Source organism: Oncorhynchus kisutch, linkage group LG27 (genome assembly GCF_002021735.2).
Source record: "Oncorhynchus kisutch isolate 150728-3 linkage group LG27, Okis_V2, whole genome shotgun sequence".
NCBI lineage: Eukaryota > Metazoa > Chordata > Actinopteri > Salmoniformes > Salmonidae > Oncorhynchus > Oncorhynchus kisutch.
The window spans coordinates 8763077-8785089 of record NC_034200.2 but is presented as its reverse complement, the minus strand read 5'-3'; the positions used below and the strand labels follow the sequence as shown (position 1 = coordinate 8785089).

Below are 22013 nucleotides of genomic sequence, written 5' to 3'. Positions count from 1 at the left end.
AAGCCTACCACTGGGACTTGTATTGAGCACCGACGCAGTTTGTACGCGTCATATTATAAACTGATTGGTCGTTTGGTTTGGAGCAGAATGGGGGATGGTGAAATACAACTGCGCTTTTCTCAAGTATTTTATCATGATCAATGAAATCCGCACACTACTATCCATCTATAAGTATTTTGTATAGAAATATTTCAGTTTACACACAAATTGACATCGAAAATGCCAAGCAAGGCACTTCACATCAAAACAAACAACATTCGTGTTGTTGTAACGTCACACCATTTGACTGTTTTCCAGAAATGCAGTGAGTGTAGTTTTTAAAACCTCGAAAATAATGAAAGAGTTGTAAATACATTGCTATACACAATTAATTGGAGTACTTGTACAATAAACATGGTGAATAAAATGTATATCATGAAACCTTTTGGCAATTTTTGCAATGCTGATATGAGAAGTTTAAGTTCCATGTTTCATTGGAACTTCATTTCCCAGACGGCACTGCAATCTTATTGAACGTTTTGAGAGAAGAGGAGACTGCTTTCACTCCTCACATTGCTAGCCAGCAGGGACACAGACGTTCGCAGTTGAAAAATATATTCATGTTGTATAGACTTTGGCTGGTCAGAAACTAATTATTTTAGTATAACTATCAGTAGCAAAGTAACCGCTTTTTAAAATATTCCTTTGATCAATAGCTAGCGCCTTATGCTAACTGTAGCTATCTCCACGGCAGTCAGCTAGGTCGGTGAGCCTAACTACTGAAATACCAAAACATTTATTTTTAGTATGATTTTTTCTAAATTTAGCTATTTTATAAAGATAATTAGCCAGATAAAACATTGCGCGGTTTCACAACAAATCCATCCACCTGAAGCAAAATAAAAGTTAGCTAACTAGCATTTGTCCGCATCGCGAAATCGCAACAAAGAAAAGGTTTTTTTTTTTTTTGCAGAATCAGGTGGCTAGCTAGGTTGTTACGTGTGTTCGAGTAAACAACGAGGTTAACTAGATTCGCTAGTTTGCTATTTTACCATGGCGCAACATGGTCCTACTCACGTAGCAAGCTCACAGAAAGCATTAATGTTAGAAATGAAGAGCCTTCAAGAGGAGCCAGTCGAGGGCTTCAGAATAACATTGGTTGACGAGGCAGATTTATACAATTGGGAAGTGGCCATTTTTGGACCTCCTAATACTCACTATGAAGGAGGGTATTTCAAGGTAAGTTCGACGCGTAGGTATGTCAGCTTGTTTTGCAAATATGTTACATACACAAATGCTATTTTCCTAATTTATTTTGTTTGCTAGCTAGCCACCATTACTAATGGACAACTACATTGTTGGCTTCCTTTAATAATAGGCCCGTGAAAAACGTAACATCGCATCTGCATTCTATTGATGCAGCCTGCAGTGACAAGCAGTACTGTTTAGTGTCAAACTTGTTTATGGGTCACGCTGTTGTTGCTCTCTAGTTTGGTCTACGCAGCACTGGGTTGCGACATCAGGATTACAATTGAATCCGGTTAGGTAGTTTAGGCCCCAGAGACGCATGTTAGGACATGTTGCTGACATATTTGCTTCGCTCCCTGTGTCCCACAGGCTCGCATCAAATTCCCCATTGACTACCCCTATTCACCACCTGCTTTCCGTTTTCTCACCAAGATGTGGCACCCCAACATCTATGAGGTAAGAAGAGATACAATTTTAATAAAAATTTAAATACATTTTAATTCTAGAAAAATACATTGTGTAACCTTTTATTAAACTAGGCAAGTCAGTTAAGAACAGATTCTTATTTACAATGATAGCCAAACCCGGACAACGGCAGCTGTATGGTACGCTCAATCAGACATTCAGACATTTTGTGGTGTTAATCTACATTTCTCTCCATCTTTTTGTGGCTAATCCTAGTCATACCTGCAATTTGTGAACATGAACCTGTCTGTGTATTAATTTTAGCCTCTTCCCTGTGTTAGAATGGGGACGTGTGTATATCCATTCTGCACCCTCCAGTTGATGACCCTCAGAGTGGAGAGCTGCCCTCTGAGAGGTGGAACCCTACCCAGAATGTTAGGTACACATCTCAGCATGTTCTCTAACCCCACATCCCCTTCTCTCTGTACCTTTTCCTTCTGCTTCATTTTTCCTCTGTGACCTTCTCCCATTACCAAACAGTTGACAAATTCAGCTAGGTCCCTCCCTGTTTCATTTGGTTTGCTTCCGTTTAGGAAATGTTTTCCAACAGAATCCATAGAATTAATACACCCCTGCTCTCCCTCTGCTTACTATATCACTCTCCCTTCTATCACACTCCATTTTCATCCCTTCTTTCTCTGTCCCTCTCCTCTATGCCCCGCTCTCTCCCATTGTGCTGTGTCACTCATACTCAGATCACATGACACATGTCTATCTGGCTTCAGTGGAACCTCTCCAAGACTGCACAGAAACCCTGTTACACTTTGTTTATTTTCTGTCTGACCCAGTTACGTGGAATACTATAAGTCATGTTTGTCAGTTCTAATTTAAGAAGTTGTAGGTCTTATTTTTACCAGCAACATTTTAGGTTTATATCAACATCGACAGGTATAAATATCCTAGCCTGTATCCCACACCTACTGTGTTATTGACTTGTTAATTGTTTACTCCATGTGTAACTCTGTGTTGTCTGTTGACACTGCTATGCTTTATCTTGGCCAGGTCGGAGTTGCAAATGAGAACTTGTTCTCAACTAGCCTACCTGGTTAAATAAAAGTGAAATAAATAAAACAAAGCAGGATCAATGAGTCAACCAGCTTACTTCGATAGGAACTGCTTGGTTCTTCTTTCTGACATCAAACCCTCTGTGTGGCTCCTGTAGGACCATCCTTCTGAGTGTCATCTCTCTGCTGAACGAGCCCAACACCTTCTCCCCGGCCAATGTGGATGCCTCCGTCATGTACCGCAAGTGGAGAGACAGCAAGGGCAAGGACAGAGAGTACGCAGAGATCATTCGGTAGGTACACACACAAAGGACAAAGTGTAGCATGCATACATACCACAAGGACAGAGAGTACAGCACACACACTTATTCACCCTCTCTATCTCACTGTCTCTCAGGAAGCAGGTGTTGGCCACTAAGGCTGAGGCGGAACGCGACGGGGTGAAGGTCCCCACCACACTGGCCGAATACTGTGTCCGCACTCGCGCCCCGCCACCTGACGAGGGCTCTGACCTCTTCTATGACGATTACTATGACGACGAGGATCTGGAGGATGAAGACGACTGCTGCTACGATGAAGATGACTCTGGGACAGAGGAGTCGTGACGCGTCCTAAATGTGAACCTGGATGGCTGACGCATGCGCTCCCTGACTTCTCCCATAGGAGAGACAGTTCTGAAAGGACTACTTCACATATTTTAAACCTCTCACTTTTTCTATCCACAGATGGCAAGTGGTTCTCCTCAGTTTCTTCTCAGAATCCAAGAACACTTAGGCTGGGCCTGGTGTGCTCAGTTTTCTACCAGTGGAAAGGCGGCACCTGTTATTTTCTGAAAGGATTGACTAAAATAAAGCAAAAAATGACATGCTACCTTTTGTCCTTGTTTGACTACCTGTTAAAAAAAACAGGTGTCAACATTGCACTGGTGAAAACACTTGGTAAATCAGGCCCATAAGTTAGATCTCTCACTTGTTAAGTTTCCCTTCAACTTGCCGCCTCTAGTTCCCTCACCTATAGACTTCATTGACTGAACAGGTGACTGAAGACTTCTCCATCTGTCATGGTATCTGTGTGACTGACACAGCAGAACTTATTTATCTCCAAGATGAGGTTCTGTGTTCTCACCACCCTTAAATTTTTGTGCGATGGAAAACGGACGATACATTTTGCGACATGGGTGTTTCTGCATGTCAGACATCTTGGACACATTAAATTTTCTCTTAGATGGACCGTTGCTCTTGTCGCCATACTGGTTTGATTGAATTTAGAAAAAAGTGTGATCATGGAAACGCTAATGACTTCTGTCTGGGGGTCCCCGGGTTGAGCTTGAGCTGTGGCCCAAACCCAGTTTGAACATTTTAACAGCGTTTTGCTGGCTTAGAGAACACCACCTCAGATAGTTACGGCTGTCATTTGAAAGTGGAGTGTGTGCTTCTAAAGCGCCCAACGATGCTGCGGCAACCAGTTCTCCTGCGTTTGGACAGAATCTCCTCAGAGACCCTTTGCTCATCAAGGTTCTCCTCTGCGAAGCAGGATGGAGCCAGAGAACTCAACCAGTGGAGCCCAACTGTATGGAGAGAAAAAAAAGTTAGCTGTATGGGTTTAGCAGCTTCATAATTAGCTACGTTTGCAGTTTTTATTCTCCTTTCATTGAGAATTATGCCTGTAGTCTTTGTTAGAGAATGCTTTCAAATGTCCTGGGGTCGATGTTGGTGGGTTTCTGTTGGAACATTGTATCTCTTCAATATGTTGTATCAGTCAGCAAGCAGTGGGAATTGGGAATGAAAATGGCAGCCACTTTTGTTTTTTCTTATTTATTTTGTGTGTGCTGCTGGGGGGTGCTATCATGAATCTCCAAACAGGTGTGTGTGTGTCAGCAATATTGGATGTTGCATTTTATTCTAATTTGGCTTAATTTAACTTTCTCAGGATATTTAAGAATGAGGAAAAATTATATTTTAAGATGGTAACGTGATCTAGTTTATCCTACCTGGTGGGCTTCAGATATGGTTTACAGTAACATGTACACTTACTGATATGCACATGTGGCTATATGGATGATCACCTTTTCATTTTATTTACATGTATTTTATTTTTTGCCTATTTAAAACTGAACAAATAAAGATCATTATCGGAAAACAAATTGTATTTTCTTCCTCCTACACCCAATTGAAATGGGCAGTATACATCACAATTGTTTTTACAACAATGCATAAGTTGATTGTAGTGTAACAATGGTGTGTGTGCTGTCGATAGTACATCAACCATAGACAGCCTATAGAAGTAATTGTCAAACTCAAAAGTTCCAGAAAGGGTTGAAAATGGCAGCCATATTGGTCAGCGAGAAAGTCTTAACTTAATGGTAGTCGAGGCATATTTCACTATTACAAGAAAATAAAAGGTGATATCAGAAATTGTGTAAAGATTTGTCAACCAAAAATATTCCCACATACTGAACAAATATATAAATCCAACTTGCAACAATTTAAAAGATTTTGTGTTACAGTTCAAATAAGGAAATCAGTCAATTGAAATAAATAAATTAGGCCCTACTCTATGGATTTCACAACTGGGCAGGACGCAGCCAATTAGAATGTTGTTTTTTTTACCTACGAAAGGGCTTTATTACCGAAATACTCCTAAACAATATTTTGCTCCGTATGGCCGTACTGCAGTTTGGAGTCGTAATTGACTTCAGTGGGCAAATGCTCACCTTCGATGACCACTGGCACACTGGACAAGTGTTCTCTTCACGGATGAATTCTGGTTTCAACTGTAACGGGCAGATGGCGTCGTGTGGGCGAGCAGTTTACTGATGTCAATGTTGTGAACAGAGTGCCCCATGGTGGCGGTGGGGTTATGGTATTGGCAGGCATAAGCTACGGACATCGAACACAATTGCATTTTATCGATCGCAATTTGAATACACAGAGATACCCGTACGAGATCCTGAGGCCCATTGTCGTGCCATTCATCTACCGCCATCACATCATGTTTCAGCATGATAATGCATGGGCCCATATTGCAAGGATTTGTACACAATTCCTGGAAGCTGGAAATGTCCCAGTTCTTCCAAATCAAACTTTATTTGTGACATGCGCCGAATACACTGGGAGTCTGCTTGAAACATGTAGGTATTTCAGGGAGAGGTTGGAAATGTCAGTGAAGACACTTGCCAGTTGCTTTGAGTACATGTCCTGGTAATCCATCTGACCCCGCAGCTTTGTGAATATTGACCTGTTTAAAGGTCTTGCTTACATCAGCTACTGAGAGCATTATCGCAGTCATCCAGAACAGCTGGTGCTCTCATGCATGCTTCAGTGTTGCTTGCCTCAAAGCGAGCATAAAAGGCATTTAACTTGTTTGGTAGGCTTGTGTCATTGGGCAGCTCATGGCTGCTTGGGATATGTACGTACGGTCACTGTGGGGACGATGTCATCAATGCACTTATTGATGAAGCCGATGACTGAGGTGGTATACTCCTCAATGCCATTTGATGAATCCCGGAACATATTCCAGTCTATGCCAGCAAAACAGTCCTGTAGCGTAGCATCCGCGTCATCTGACCACTTCCGCATTGAGCGAGTCACTGGTACTTTCTGCATTAGTTTTTGCTTGTAAGCAGGAATCAGGAGGATATAATTATGGTCAGATTTGCCAAATGGAGGGCGAGGGAGAGCTTTGTAAGCGTCTCTGTGTGTGGGGTTAAGGTGGTCTAGACATTTTTTCCCTCTGGTTACACATGTTGGTAGAAATGAGGTCAAACGGATTTAAGTTTGCCTGCATTAAAGTATCCGGCCACTAGGAGCGCCACTTCTGGATGAGAATTTTCTTGTTTGCTTATGGCCTTATACAGCTGGTTGAGTGCTGTCTTAGTGCCAGCATTGGTTTGTGGTGGTAAATAGATGGCTACGAATAATATAGATGAACTCTCTTGGTAGATAGTGTGGTCTACAGCTTATAAGGTACTCTACCTCAGGCGAGCAATACCTCACCCCTAGTCTTACCAGATGTAGCTTCTCTGTCCTGCCTGTGCATGGAAAATCCCGCCAGCTCTACATTATCTGTGTCGTCGTTCAGCCACGACTCGGTGAAACATAAGATAATACAGTTTTTAATGTCGCGTTGGTTATATAATCTTGATCGTAGGTCATCCATTTTATTTTCCAATGATTGCATGTTGGCCAATAGAACGGATGGCAGTGGGTGTTTACTCACTCGACTACGAATTCTCAGAAGACAACCCGACCTCCGCTCACTTTTCCATGGCCTGCATATTCACCAGACATGTGACTCATTGAGCACGTTTGGGATGCTCTGGATCGACATGTAAGTCAGCGTGTTTCAGTTCCCGCTAATATCCAGCAACTTCGCAAAGCCGTTGAAGAGCAGTGGGACAACATTCCACAGGCCACAATCAACGGCCTGATCAACTCTATACGTAGGAGATGTGTCGCGCTGCATGAGGCAAATGGTTGTTACACTAGATACTGACAGGTTTTCTGATCCATCCCCCTGCCTTTTTTTGTAAAGGTATCTGTGACCAATAGATCAATATCTGAATTCCAATTTGTGAAATCCATAGATTAGGGCCAAATCAATTTATTTCAATTTACTGATTTCCTTATATGATCTGTAACTCAGTAAAATCTTTGAAATGGTTGCATGTTTCATTAGCATTTTTCTTCCGTGTAAATATCTTATCAATTCACTGGCAAACCATGGTTGACCAAAATGGCTGACCTTTATACCATCATAAGTTTACAGTGCCTTGCGAAAGTATTCGGCCCCCTTGAACTTTGCGACCTTTTGCCACATTTCAGGCTTCAAACATAAAGATATAAATCTGTATTTTTTTGTGAAGAATCAACAACAAGTGGGACACAATCATGAAGTGGAACGACATTTATTGGATATTTCAAACTTTTAAAACAAATCATAAACTGAATAATTGGGCGTGCAAAATTATTATATTGTTAGCATTCCAGCACAACTGGAACCTTTTCTCCATTTCGTTCCTTACTACTCGCCGCCATTTCGGCTTTCAGACTTCCAAACTTCTCACACACCAACAACTCATTCACTAAGTCGGATGTCCCACTCGTTAATTTTGCTTGAACTCGGTAGCTGAAGTCCTACACGTTTCAAAATTGTCCGCCTGGAAGTACCGGAAATACCCGAAGAATGCCTACGGTGCAGCCACTTGGCTTCCTCTCATCACCATATTTGGTAGTGAGTGGAAACGCCAACCGGATGCTTCACATTTATACATCCGGTGAATTTTCTGCACTACAGCCAAGCCAAATAACTCATCAGTCATTTTAAGTAGAATCGTCCCTTATAGATGACGTCACCAAGCGGGGTCTCAACAACGAGCAAGTGGGCTGGTTTTCAGAAAGAAACAAAAGCTCATTGCGTTGAACGAGAATATTTACGAGAGCATTGAGGTATATTTCTGAGTTTTTGTTGAGGAGCTGCAGTAATGTCTGTAAACTACGCCGCTGGACTGTCTACATATGCGGACAAAGGTGTTTGCGGGCTCCCGGAGGTAAACACACAGGCAGGTGTTAGCTAGCTAGCTAAGTTACTACAAAGCTTTTCGAGGATTCCCTCTAGTCTAGCCAGAAGTGTACCTACTACCGCAGCACAATATCCAATACTGCCAATATACAGGTAGTTCAAAACTAGCTAGCTAATACTATTATATCTCTGTTACACACTAAAGCTAACATGAACGCCAGTGTAGTGTTTCCCCTACCATTACGTTGTTGTTGCTGGTGCCCTAGTCCCTTTGGCACGTTTTGCCATGTTCTCCACACACTGCACCGGGCACCCCACTGAAATAGATGAGTCAAACCTGCCCTACACCGACACTACCCTCTACACTCTCTCCCATCTTTCTTACTCTTCCCACCCCGTCCGGTCCTCTCATCTTCATCCCTATCCTCCCTTCACGTTCCCTCTCATCTCTGCCCCCGTTATCTCCCCATCCCTACTCTCTCCCAGTCGTTTGACAGTAAAGAAGAGTTAAAGGGGAAGGTGGAGGCTCTGGCCCAGCTGATTAGGGAGTCCCAGTACCTGGTGGTCCACTCTGGGGCAGGCATCAGCACCTCTTCAGGCATACCTGACTTCAGGTAAGCCCATTACCCTGTACCGCTCAACCACTCTGAGCGCATCGCCATAGGCTAAAGAAGCACACTCATTGGATCAGTGTCTTTTTCTCGCTCAAGAAATTGAATAATGAATAATGCATTTTAAACGATTCAAGTAAGAATATAGGAAAAGTGAGTAAACACCATCCTCTTATTTGGCTGCAGTACTGTGGTATCAGCAGAGGGGGGCAGTATAGGCTAGCTCTGTTACCAGAGCAATGATTGTACCATAATGTTGGCTGGATCTCTGTGATGTTGACTTTCACACCAACTTTCCAACGTTTTCTTTTATATTACTTGTCATTACAATGTAATTCTTATTCTCTCGGTCTCTGCTTGTGTCTTCACGGGTTTTCCCTTTTCTCCATTGCTGCTGTGCGGAAAAGGACTAGAGGACTTTACATTCATATTTAATTAATCAGCCTTCTGTCATTCTGGTTTGTCTGCCTGCCTGTCTGTTTGTCCTTGAATTTAATTAGTGGTCCATTACTGAAAAACCTAGGCATAAAAAGGACACGTTTCCCCGTGTCAGTTAAAAGAGAATGGGAGAGAGGGGAATGCTATGGCCTTCATTCTGTATTCTCAGTATGTCTCGCTCTTCCTCTTGCATAGAAATGCATCTCTTGCCTTTTGAAGCCCGGCAGCTACCACAACTGATGTCACACCTTACTACAGAGATGTGGAGAGATTGCTTGACAGTCTGTCTTGTATGTTGCCCTGTCATAACCTTAGATGTGAGTGTGCGTGCGTTTGTACACACCTCTCACACTTCTATGTTGTCTACCTCTCTCAGGGGTCCCAAAGGAGTGTGGACAATGGAGGAGAGGGGTGAGTCTCCCCACTTTGACACCACATTCGAGGAAGCTCGGCCCAGCCTCACTCACATGGCCCTGCTGGGGCTGCAGAGAGCCAGCTACCTCAAATACCTCATCAGCCAGAATGTGGACGGCATCCACGTCCGCTCCGGCTTCCCCAGGTAACACTCCTTTGAAAAAGAGACTCTGTATCTCAATGAGTTTTTCATGGTTAAATAAAATATGAAACCTGCTATACTATCCGAATGAAATACTACAATCATTCTCTGACCAGGACCCGTATTTATAAAGTGTCTCAGAGAATAAATGCAGATCTAGGATTAGTTTTGTCTTTTAGATCATATGATCAGATTCTATGGACAGGAGGGACCTGATTCTAGATCATGACTCCTATTTTAAAGACTCTTTGAATAAGCCCTGGTCTCTCTTGTGAATAGGATTTCATAGAATTGGAACGGCTACAGCTAGAGAGTGAAATCAATATGATTCAATACATTAGCAGGAGAATACCATTATTCCAATCTATATGGTATTCAGTTGGGAAGGAAATGCAAAACTAAAGTACTCTGTTCAAATCAAAGTTTAGTTGTCATGTGTGCCGAATACAGCAGGTGTAGACCTCAGAGTGAAATGCTTACTTACAGGCTCTAACCAACATTGCAATTTGTAAGTAAAAAATAGGTATTAGGTGAACAATAGATAAGTAACGAAATAAAAACAACAGTGAAAATAACAGTAGCGAGGCTATGTACAGGCACCTGTCAGTCGGGCTAATTGATGCAATACAGACATGTAGGTATAGTTAAAGTCACTATGCATAGATGATAAACAGAGAGTAGCAGGAGTGTAAAAGAGGGTTTGGCGGGTGGGGGTGGCGGGACACAATACAGATAGTCCGGGGAGCCAATGTGCGTTGCTTCAACACTCATTTACATTCATATAAATTGTTTGTCATTACATACTTATGTGAAATAAGCAGTCTCTCTTTCTCTCTCTGATTCAGAAATCTGCTCTCTGAGTTGCATGGGAACATGTTCGTGGAGGAGTGTGGGAAGTGTGGCAAGTACGTCTGTTCAAACCACTCTTAGTGAAAGATGTCACACACGACGAATTCAAAAGAATAGAAATGTTATGCGCTTCACATTAGAATGAAAGCATAGCGAAACACAGTTCAGCCCATCTTGAACAAAAATTGTTATTTTGTGTGCCCTCAACTGGTTAATTCATACTGAACCCACTCTCTTTGTCACACATACACACGTCATATAAAAGCCAGGTTGATTAACCCTGCACTGTTTTCAATTTATGCTAAATCTTGTTATTGTTACCGCTTTTTTTTCTTCCCAATTTCTTGATATCCAATTGGTAGTTACAGTCTTGTCCCATTGCTGCAACCCCCATACGGACTTAGGGAAAGGTGAAGATGGAGCGCAATGCATCCGCCAAAACACGACCCCGCCAAGCCGCACTGCTTCTTGACAACACTGCTCGCTTAACCCGGAAGCCAGCCGCACCAATGTGTCGGAGGAAACAACGTACAACTGGCTACCGAAGTCAGCTTGCAGGCGCCCGGGCCACCACATGGAGTCGCTAGAGCATGATGAGACAAGGATATCTCAGCCGGCCAAACCCTCCCCTAACCCGGACAACGCTGGGTCAATTGTGTGCCGCCTCATGGGTCTCCCGGTCGCACCCGGCTGCGGCACAGCCTGGGATCGAACCCTGGTCTGTAATGATGCCTCTAGCACTGTGAAGCAGTGCCTTAGATCCGCTGCCCCACTCGGGAGGCATTGATGCTAATTCTAATCTAAATTCTAATCTAAATCTGCCAAAACTGTTTCCCTACTTCAACTGTCAATTCCACAAAAAATAAACAAGAATAGACAGACTTCTCACTTTCCATATGTTAACAACCTGAGGCAACTTGGGCAAGGGAGGCTGGCTTGTAAGCAGGGGAAATCCATTCCAGCAACATACTAATAGGAATCACTTATCTAGCCTTCAGCCACCATCTGTACTACCCTACACGGGCATGACAACAGCAAAGTATTTACATCAGCCACCTCACACGCTCTTTAAACTCTTTGAAATGTGTTTGTTCGCTGATCTGTGTTGATAACTGTCACATGTAAAGTGGCACTGTCCATCAGAGTTCTAATACTGAATTATATGGCACTGCCTCACCGAAGGTTCTTCACCAGTAAGTCAATGTGAAAGGCATCACAGGTTCTGATGGATGTGTGGTTTTTCAGGCAGTATGTGCGGGAAAAGGTGATTGGTGTGATGGGGCTGAAACCCACTGGAAAATACTGTGTGGAGGTCCGGGGAAGAGGACTCAGGTCCTGCAGGTAACACACTGGGGATTACTCATCCAGCTTCACCGTCTTGGTATTTCAGGGAAATACACTAATAAGATATCAGATCATCACGCTGTATCAGTACATAGCCAGGTGTCTGCTAAGAAATTACCCTAAAGTGTGTGTGTTCACACAGGGGGAAGCTCATCAGTACCATACTGGACTGGGAGGAAGCTCTGCCTGAAAAAGACCTCAACAGAGCCGAAGAAGCTAGCAGGTAAGAGAAAAAGATAGAAAGACAGAGAACAAAAGCAGAGCACCTCCTTAAATAAGTAAGTGTATTTCTGTTGGCCCTGTAGGTCGGAATGTTAGGTAACCCTTTTATATGGCGGCACAGTCTTGTGTATGCCTCTATCTATTGATGTGCAAACCACCACTCCATTTCTGGGTCAACTAATTCCCAACGTAATCCCCTTTAATGGATGACCTTTGTCCTCTTCATTAAATCTACAAGTATGCGCGCACACACACATTGCACTTACATAATTAGACTGAAGTGATTTATATTAGAACAATTGTCTGTCACAGATCCTTGTTGGCCCTGACCTAGCTTTTGAGGAAGGCTAAGTAGCAAATAGGCAGAGGGTAGCATAATTTGTCTGATTTTCTATAATAATGATAAGGGAATAATAATGAATTTTATTTTGGAAAGTGGTGTCTTGCATCGAACAACAACATTTTTAGTCACCTACTTATCTGAAGGACAAGTGGATAAACAGGTTAATGTCAAGCCCTGCATGTTTTTTTCAAATGTCTCATGAAATTAAGGCCTACAACACACATTGGCTGCTACTGTAGACTGATGGGTTCTGACTTCTAAAATATTGTTAGACATCAGGTATCCTATGGAAAGGAGAAGGCCAACAGTCTGGTTGTTACATCAGAAGTGAATGGTTATCTGTAGGAGGAATGCATATGGTGGAGTCAAGTAAGGTTGGATTTGAGCCAGGGGCTTGGAATGTACTGAGTAAAGGAAATCACATGGTTGCGGTCACTGATAAGGGTGGAGAGCTGTGGATTTTTTTGTGGGAACAGTGCCTGGGTCTAAACACCTCCTCCCTCTGCAACTGGATAATGGACTGGTGGTGAGGGTAGGCAACATCACCTCCGCCATGCTGACCCTCAACACGGGGTCCCCCACAGGGGTGTGTTCTTAGTCCCTTTGTGTGTTTTTGTTCTGCCTTATGTTATTTTTACTATTACTGCATTATTGATACTGCGTTGTTGGGTTTAGAGCTTGCACGAACAGTAGTTCACTTTACTTGTACATGTGACATTAAAACAACTTAACACAGTGTTCAGTGCATTCAGAAAGTATTCAGGCCCCTTGACTTTTTCCACATTTTGTAACGTTACAGCCTTGTTCTAAAATGGATTAAATAAAACATTTTCCTCATCAATCTACACACACTACCCCATAATGACAAAGCGAAAACAGGTTTTAGACATTTTTGCAAATGGATGAAAAACAGAAACACCTTATTTAGATGTGTATTTGGGCTCTTTGCTATGAGGCTCAATTGATATCAGGTGCATCCTGTTTCCATTGATCATCCTTGAGCTGTTTGTATAACGTTAATTGGAGTCCACCTGTGGTAAATTCAATTGATTGGACATGATTTGGAAAGGCACACACCTGTCTAGATAAAGTCCTACAGTCGACAGTGCATGTCAGAGCAACAACCAAGCAATGAGGTTGAAGGAATTGTCCGTAGAGCTCCGAGACAGGATTGTGTCGAGGCACAGATCTGGGGAAAGGTACCAAAAAATGTCTGCAGCATTGAAGGTCCCTAAGAACACAGTGGCCTTCGTCATTCTTAAATGGAAGAAGTTTGGAACCACGAAGACGCTTCCTAATGCTGGCCACCCGGCCAAACAGAGCAATCGGGGGAGAAGAGCCTTGGTCTGGGAGGTGACCAAGAACCTGATGGTCACTGACAGAGCTCCAGATTTCCTCTGTGGAGATGGGAGAACCTTTCAGAAGGACCACCGTTTCTGCAGCACTCCACCAATCAGGTATTTTATGGTAGAGTGGCCCGATGGAAGCCACTCCTCAGTAAAAAGGCACATGACAGCCAGCATGGAGTTTTCCAAAAGGCACCTAAAGGACTCTCAGACCATGAGAAACAAGATTCTCTGGTCTGACGAAACCAAGATTTAACTATTTGGCCTGAAAGTCTCAATGTCCCTGAGTGGCCCAATCAGTGCCTGGACTTGAACCTGATCGAACATCTCTGGAGAGACCTGAAAATAGCTGTGCAGTGACACTCCCCATCTAACCTGACCGAACTTGAGAGGATCTAAAGAGAAGACTAGGAAAATTCCCCAAATACAGGTGTGCCAAAGAGGACTTGAGGCTGTAATGGCTGCCAAAGATACTAAAACAAAGTACTGAGTAAAGGGTCTGAATGCTTATGTAAATGTGATATTTCAGTTTATTTGTATTTATAAATTTACAACAATTTAACCAGTTTGCTTTGTAATTATGGGGTTTGTGTGTAGACTGGGGAAGAAAAAGCTGTTTTAAGTCATTTTAGAATAAGGATGTAAATTTACAAAATGTGGAAAAAGTCAAGGGGTCTGAATAATTTCCGAATGCACTGTATATAGCAGGTTCTATGGTGGTGGACCTGGTTGTTTGTAGGTAATGATTATGGGTAATGTAGTTTTGTGGTGTTTCTCTGTCTAGACGGGCCGACCTAGCGCTGACCCTGGGTACCTCTCTGCAGATCAAGCCCAGCGGAGACCTGCCCCTCTTCACCAAACGCAAGGGGGGCAAGGTGGTCATCGTCAACCTTCAGCCCACCAAACATGTGAGTCTCGCAAACCACACGCACACACAAACAAACTCTAACTTAAAAAACACATGAGTAACGCACACACTCACTGACATATACAAGCATTTCGCTACACCTGCAATAACATCTGCTAAACATGTATGTGACAAATAAAACGATTTGATACACACACACAACAATCTGTGCACCACTAAATGGACACGCACACAAACCTCAACTTACATGTAATTAACTCAATCACGCTGTATCCTATTAAACATGAGCTGCGAACATGAACACAATATCGTTCGATTTCCACAAATGATTGTTTGCGCAGTTCAAATCAAGTAGCTCTCGGATGTTTACAGCCTGTTATCTTCAGAAGTTTCCTATTGTCACATAGAACCGTGTAATTCTAAGGTCTGGTGTTCCACAGAAGTTTCAAGCTAAAAATAGAAACCCAGCTGCATGAATAATTCAGCCAATGTGTTCAGTGAGATCATACTTGATTAATGACTCAACACATTCTCTCAGCTAATCCTACTGCAGGACCTGTAGAAAGTTTAGAGGCAACTCAATGATGGCCTATGTTCCGTAAGGAATACAAAGGCATAAGTAAGATGCAGTAGCGTCTTGATGTGTAGTCTTGCACTTGTCTGGGTGGTTTCGCCCTTAACGGTGGACAAGTAAAATTTTCGCAGCTGACGGTTCTCATTTGAGGTCCTGCCGTTTTTTGGATCAGGTTACATCACATGGTAAGTATATACTCCTATCCTGGCCCTTCTGTCGTTTGTGTTTTGCAAACACTGACGTGGTAGGTACTAGGTTGTTACTGGTCGAGGTCTCAAGCTCATGTTCGTTTCTGTCTGGCAGGACAAACACGCGCACCTGCGTATCAACGGTTATGTGGACGAGGTCATGAGCCAGTTGATGGAGCTGCTGGGATTGGACATTCCAAAGTGGGACGGGCCCACCGTCTGCGAGAGCTCCACCCCTGACCAGAAACCACTTCCTGCCATTGCTACAAAGAAGGAAGTAAAGAAGGGTGTGAAGAAAGAGGCTAAAAGGGAGGGTAGGAAAAGACTAGGAGAACCAAAGAAGGAAGAGGAGGATGAAGAGAAGATTGCAGTTAAGAAAGAGAGGGCGGAACAAACAACAGAAGAGCATGAGAAAGACCTGCAGGCCTGTACTGACTCTAACCCTATCCCAATCCAAACACAGAACCAGGACCTGTCCAGAGGTGGAGACCAGAACGAGGGGGACAACTCCCCAACCCTCTCCCTCTGACAGTTCAGACAGCCCCCAAGAGCCCAACAGAGTGAAGAATAAGCCAGTAGTGTCTTAGTATTGTCCCTTAATCAGTTCTTATACACACTGACCTAGAACAATGCTGCCTGGGACCAATGCAGAAAGGTCTGTGTAAGTGAGAATGTACAGTACCAGTCCAACGTTTGGACACCTACTCATTCAAGGGTTTTTCTTTATTTTCTACATTGTAGAATAGTAGTGAATACATCTATGAAATAACACATATGGAGTCATGTAGTAACCAAAAAAGTTTTTAAACAAATCAAAATATTTTATATTTTGGTTTCTTCAAAGTAGCCACCCTTTGCCATGACAATTTTGCACACTCTTGGCATTCTTTCAACCAGTTTGGAATGATTCTCCAATAGTCTTGAAGTTGGGTGATTGAGGAGGCCAGGACATCTAATGCACCACTCCATCACTCTCTTTCTTGGTCAAATAGCCCATACACAGCCTGGAGGTGTGTTGGGTCATTGTCCTGTTGAAAAACAAATGAAAGTCCCACTAAGTGCAAAAATATCAAATTTGGACTCATCATACCAAAGGACAGATTTCCACTGGTCTAATGTCCACTGCTTGTGTTTCTTAGCCCAAGCAAGTCTCTTCTTATTGGTGTCCTTTAGTATTGGTTTCTTTGCAGCAATTCGACCATGAATGCCTGATTCATGTAGTCTCCTCTGAATAGTTGACGTTGTGATGTGTCTGTTACTAGAACTCTGTGAAGCATTTATTTGGGCTGCAATTTGTGAGGCTGGTAACTCTAATGAACTTATCCTCTGCAGCAGAGGTAACTTTCTCATGAGAGCCAGTTTCATCATAGTGCTTGATGGTTTTTGTGACTGCATTTGAAGAAACTTTCAAAGATCGACATTTTCCGGATTGACTGATCTTTATGTCTTAAAGTAATTATGTACTGTCGTTTCTCTTTGCTTATTTGAGCTGTTCTTGCCATAATATGGACTTAGTCCTATTTGATAAAAGACCATCTTCTGTATTCTAGCCCAACACAACAGATTGGCTCAAACAAATTAAGAAGGAAAGAAATTCAACAAATGAACTTTTAAGAAGGCACACCTGTTAATTGAAATGCATTCCAAGTGACTTCCTCATGAGGCTGGTTGAGAGAATGCCAAGATTGTGCAAAGCTGTCAAAGGTAAAGGGTTGCTACCCTGAATAATCTAAAATATGTCCTTAACAATTTTGGTTACTACATGATTCCATGTGTGTTATTCCATAGTTTTGATGTCTTCACTATTATTGTACAAGCGTTTGACTGTTACTGTATACCTCTGACAGAACATAGGGAAGGCTTGATTAAGTAACAGGGAGAACCAGCAAGGAGTGCGGCTCTCTAGTGAACATTTCTCAGCAATACAGATATAGAGAAGGGAAAGAAGAGCCTTGAATATAATAGTAATCTGACCATGAAGACATGTACACTAGAGCAAGGCCACCCAACACCACACAATCACCCATACTTAAAATGTATGCATGCATGACTGTAAGTCGCGTTGGATAAAAGCATCTGCTAAATGGCATATAATATTTATTACATTTCAAACACAGCTAAGTGAGGTATGGGTCAAGCACCCGTTTAGAACTCTGTAGTAGAGCACTACGACATGGTGTCTTGCAGAGGGGGCTAACGGGTGTAAATTGAAGGCAGTTGGTGTGAAATGGTAAAAAGTAAGTGATTTTGCCATAGAGCTAGCATACATGATCACATCTGTGTTTTGTTAGACACTTTACTGTTTATTTGGAGTACGGACACTTTGTTTAGTGATGGGCATTACACTGGGATTTCTAATGAAGTCTAATTTTGTACAGCCATTCTAGAATTGTTTCGCCTTGCAACTCAGTAACTCCTTCCTGTCATGGGAAATACTATGACAGGAAGTTTTTTTTGTTATTGTATACTCTGCTTCTTGTCACTGTCAAGCCATCTGTCCTAGTTGACTTTCTCTTGAACTTTTATTTAGAAAGAATGATGTAGTTTGTTGCAACATTGTTTATTTCTGTACCTTTTTTACAGATGTTTTGTAATAAACACTTGATAGACACACACAGCGACAATCTGAGAAACGTGTTTGTGTGAGTGATGTCCTAGTTTTTCTGTGTGGTTTGTGCTTGGTCCATTTAGCTCAAGTGTTCTGCTCGGCAAACCCAGGGCCCTTGTGGTAAATGCATGTGCTCCTTTGTGTGGGGGGGCACTGCTTACACCCATCTGACCTGATCATATTCAGGGGAAGTGTCTAGGTTTGTTAGGCAGATTTTGAAGAGTTGGCGAGGTAACTTTGGTCAATGGAGTTCAACTTGGGATAACCGGTCATATGAAATTGGCTCACCTTTTAGTGAGGTACATTTCTATGGCAATGAATCTTTCAGAACTAACCTGCTACGGGGCAGGCTAATTCAAGGCCAAATCCACTTTCCCTGAATGAAATGACTGAGCCGCTAGTTGAGTATCAATGAAATCAGATTCCCTCCCTCGCAAAGATTGCATCATCCCCTTCATTTGAAATTACTAATATTTTATTAATCAAGTGTTTTATTAATAAGTAGGTAAAATAGCTATCACATTAAGTCATGACAGGATGCATTTGAAAGTCTACGCACAGTAAAACTTGTATGACTTTATCAAAATAATTTTATTGGCAGGTGCAGAAGAAGGTGCTTGTGCATTGAAGCACAACAAAGCCACATCAAAGATGGCATTAATAATACGTAATACAATTAAAACGGCACTTCTAGCCTATTTCACACCATAGTCTGCTGAATTTGCAAGAACTTTTATTTCATGTTGATTTCAGCAAAAATTAGAACGTGACACTGACCCATGGATTTATGTTTCAGCATTGTCTCAATGAAGAGTTCGACTAGCCATGCGCAACATGCACACACAGTTACAAGCCTGCTAGAGTTAGCATCTGGGGGACAAGCAATATCCACCGTCGTACGGATGAAGCCTGAGCTGGAATGTGAAGCTAACTGAAGCTGGCTAGCTTTATAAAAGCCTGAGTAGATTTAGCTTGCTTTGTAATATACCATTCTGGCAGTTCCAAAGCAATTATCTATTAAGAATGCCATGGTTGAACAGTGTTCACTCACACACCTTGAAGACTCCTTGAAGACCCTTGACAAATGGATCTCCACGCCATCTTATTCTGGGCCAGGCCCGAGGCTTTTTAGGTTGTCCTCCGACTGATCGGACCATCTGGCTATTTGTCTTCCTCTTGGGTGTGGCCAGTTGGTGGATGGCTCTTTGAGGATAAGGGCAAGCTCCAGAGGTGGGTTTGATCTGACCAGGTGACTGAACAGTCAGTGTCGGAACGATCTGACCAGGGAGGAGACTGGGTTAGTCATAGAGTTTGGGATGTGGTCGCGACATGTGATGCCCTGTATGCGGCGTAGGCACTTGGAGTCAAAGGCGTCTAGACAACGTTTGAGGTCTAAGGTGAGGTTCCAGGTGAGGGTTTCGTTGTTTCCAGAGGATGTTTGGACTGGCCATGGTTGAGGCTGCCAAGCAGAATTCGTAGGTGGATGTCAGCTTTGCTCTTGCAGTCAGTTGTTAATTTGCTTCCAAGGTAGCAGAACTTAGGAACAACGCAGACCTGGTGGGTGTCCACAACAGGGCTGGCTGGAGGGGGTTCGAAGTCACTGAAGGACAGGATCTTAGTTTTGCTGCCATAACTGGTACCGCACGTGTCGGGCGACAGTCCGAAGCCATTACGAAGTCTATGTCTGTGGTAAAGATGGTACGTGCCATGAGATAGAAGCTGCTTTTCAGGCTCTCAGTCCCTGCTTTGATGCACCTGTACTGACCTCGCCTTCTGGATGATAGCGGGGTGAACAGGCAATGGCTCGGGTAGTTGTTGTCCTTGATGATCTTTATGGCCTTCCTGTGACATCGGGTGGTGTAGGTGTCCTGGAGGGCAGGTAGTTTGCCCCCGGTGATGCGTTGTGGAGACCTCACTACCCTCTGGAGAGCCTTACGGTTGTGGGTGGAGCAGTTGCCGTACCAGGCGATTGTGCATATCAATGTGCCAATGTGCCAAACTGACAATGACAGACGGAAGGCCAGTGCGAGTGGAGACACAATCAGTTAACTGTATCATGCTACTACTGTGAGCTAGAGAAGAAGAGATGGTTACACAATTGAAGTGGCTTGTTATATTACTCTGTGCAAAAATAGTGTTCGACCGGATGTAGGTTAAAGCTGGGATCTTAGCTTTGATCCACGAGGGATGCAGTGTCTGCTTCATCCTTATCTTACCATTCGTTGATCAATTTAGTGCCAGGGATGAATCAAAACCAACAGAATTTGTGGCCCTTGATAACTGGAGTTCCCGCCCTGTCTTCCTCAACCCCAACCACAAGCCCATCATCCAAATAATTGAGTCCCTGAGCAATTTTGCCTTCCGCCTGGCTACTTCAACCTCGGCCAACAGCTCCGCCCCCCCCGCAGCTCCTCGCCCAAGCCTCTCCAGGTTCTCCTTTACCCAAATCCAGATAGCAGATGTTCTGAAAGAGCTGCAAAACCTGGACCCGTACAAATCAGCTGGGCTTGACAATCTGGACCCTCTATTTCTGAAACTATCTGCCACCATTGTCGCAACCCCTATTACCAGCCTGTTCAACCTCTCTTTCATCTCGTCTGAGATCCCCAAGGATTGGAAAGCTGCCGCAGTCATCCCCCTCTTCAAAGGGGGAGACACCCTGGACCCAAACTGTTACAGACCTATATCCATCCTGCCCTGCCTATCTAAGGTCTTCGAAAGCCAAGTCAACAAACAGGTCACTGACCATCTCGAATCCCACCGTACCTTCTCCGCTATGCAATCTGGTTTCCGAGCCGGTCATGGGTGCACCTCAACCACACTCAAGGTACTAAACGATATCATAACCGCCATCGATAAAAGACAGTACTGTGCAGCCGTCTTCATCGACCTTGCCAAGGCTTTCGACTCTGTCAATCACCATATTCTTATCGGCAGACTCAGGAGCCTCGGTTTTTCGGATGACTGCCTTGCCTGGTTCACCAATTACTTTGCAGACAGAGTTCAGTGTGTCAAATCAGAGGGCATGCTGTCCGGTCCTCTGGCAGTCTCTATGGGGGTGCCACAGGGTTCAATTCTCGGGCCGACTCTTTTCTCTGTGTATATCAATGATGTTGCTCTTGCTGCAGGCGATTCCCTGATCCACCTCTACGCAGACGACACCATTCTATATACTTTCGGCCCGTCTTTGGACACTGTGCTATCTAACCTCCAAACAAGCTTCAATGCCATACAACACTCCTTCCGTGGCCTCCAACTGCTCTTAAACGCTAGTAAAACCAAATGCATGCTTTTCAACCGGTCGCTGCCTGCACCTGCATGCCCGACTAGCATCACCACCCTGGATGGTTCCGACCTAGAATATGTGGACGTCTATAAGTACCTAGGTGTCTGGCTAGACTGCAAACTCTCCTTCCAGACTCATATCAAACATCTCCAATCGAAAATCAAATCAAGAGTCGGCTTTCTATTCCGCAACAAAGCCTCCTTCACTCAAGCCGCCAAGCTTACCCTAGTAAAACTGACTATCCTACCGATCCTCGACTTCGGCGATGTCATCTACAAAATGGCTTCCAACACTCTACTCAGCAAACTGGATGCAGTCTATCACAGTGCCATCCGTTTTGTCACTAAAGCACCTTATACCACCCACCACTGCGACTTGTATGCTCTAGTCGGCTGGCCCTCGCTACATATTCGTCGCCAGACCCACTGGCTCCAGGTCATCTACAAGTCTATGCTAGGTAAAGCTCCGCCTTATCTCAGCTCACTCGTCACGATGGCAACACCCATCCGTAGCACGCGCTCCAGCAGGTGTATCTCACTGATCATCCCTAAAGCCAACACCTCA

The 22013-nt window shown here is 43.5% G+C and overlaps 2 protein-coding genes across 2 annotated transcripts; both read left to right on the top strand.

Moving 5' to 3' along the window:
- Positions 1-29: 29 nt before the first annotated feature.
- Positions 30-4839, top strand: LOC109872098 (ubiquitin-conjugating enzyme E2 R1). Its single transcript, XM_020463205.2, has 5 exons — positions 30-1218; positions 1597-1683; positions 1974-2071; positions 2855-2989; positions 3094-4839. Exons 1-5 carry the CDS (start codon positions 1033-1035, stop codon positions 3299-3301), a joined length of 714 nt encoding a protein of 237 aa, XP_020318794.1. The 5' UTR covers positions 30-1032; the 3' UTR covers positions 3302-4839.
- Positions 4840-7993: 3154 nt separating this feature from the next.
- Positions 7994-18184, top strand: sirt6 (sirtuin 6). The gene is made up of 8 exons (XM_020463546.2): positions 7994-8244; positions 8703-8830; positions 9642-9824; positions 10667-10726; positions 11916-12011; positions 12157-12237; positions 14710-14833; positions 15671-18184. Exons 1-8 carry the CDS (start codon positions 8179-8181, stop codon positions 16082-16084), a joined length of 1152 nt encoding a protein of 383 aa, XP_020319135.1. The 5' UTR covers positions 7994-8178; the 3' UTR covers positions 16085-18184.
- Positions 18185-22013: the final 3829 nt, after the last annotated feature.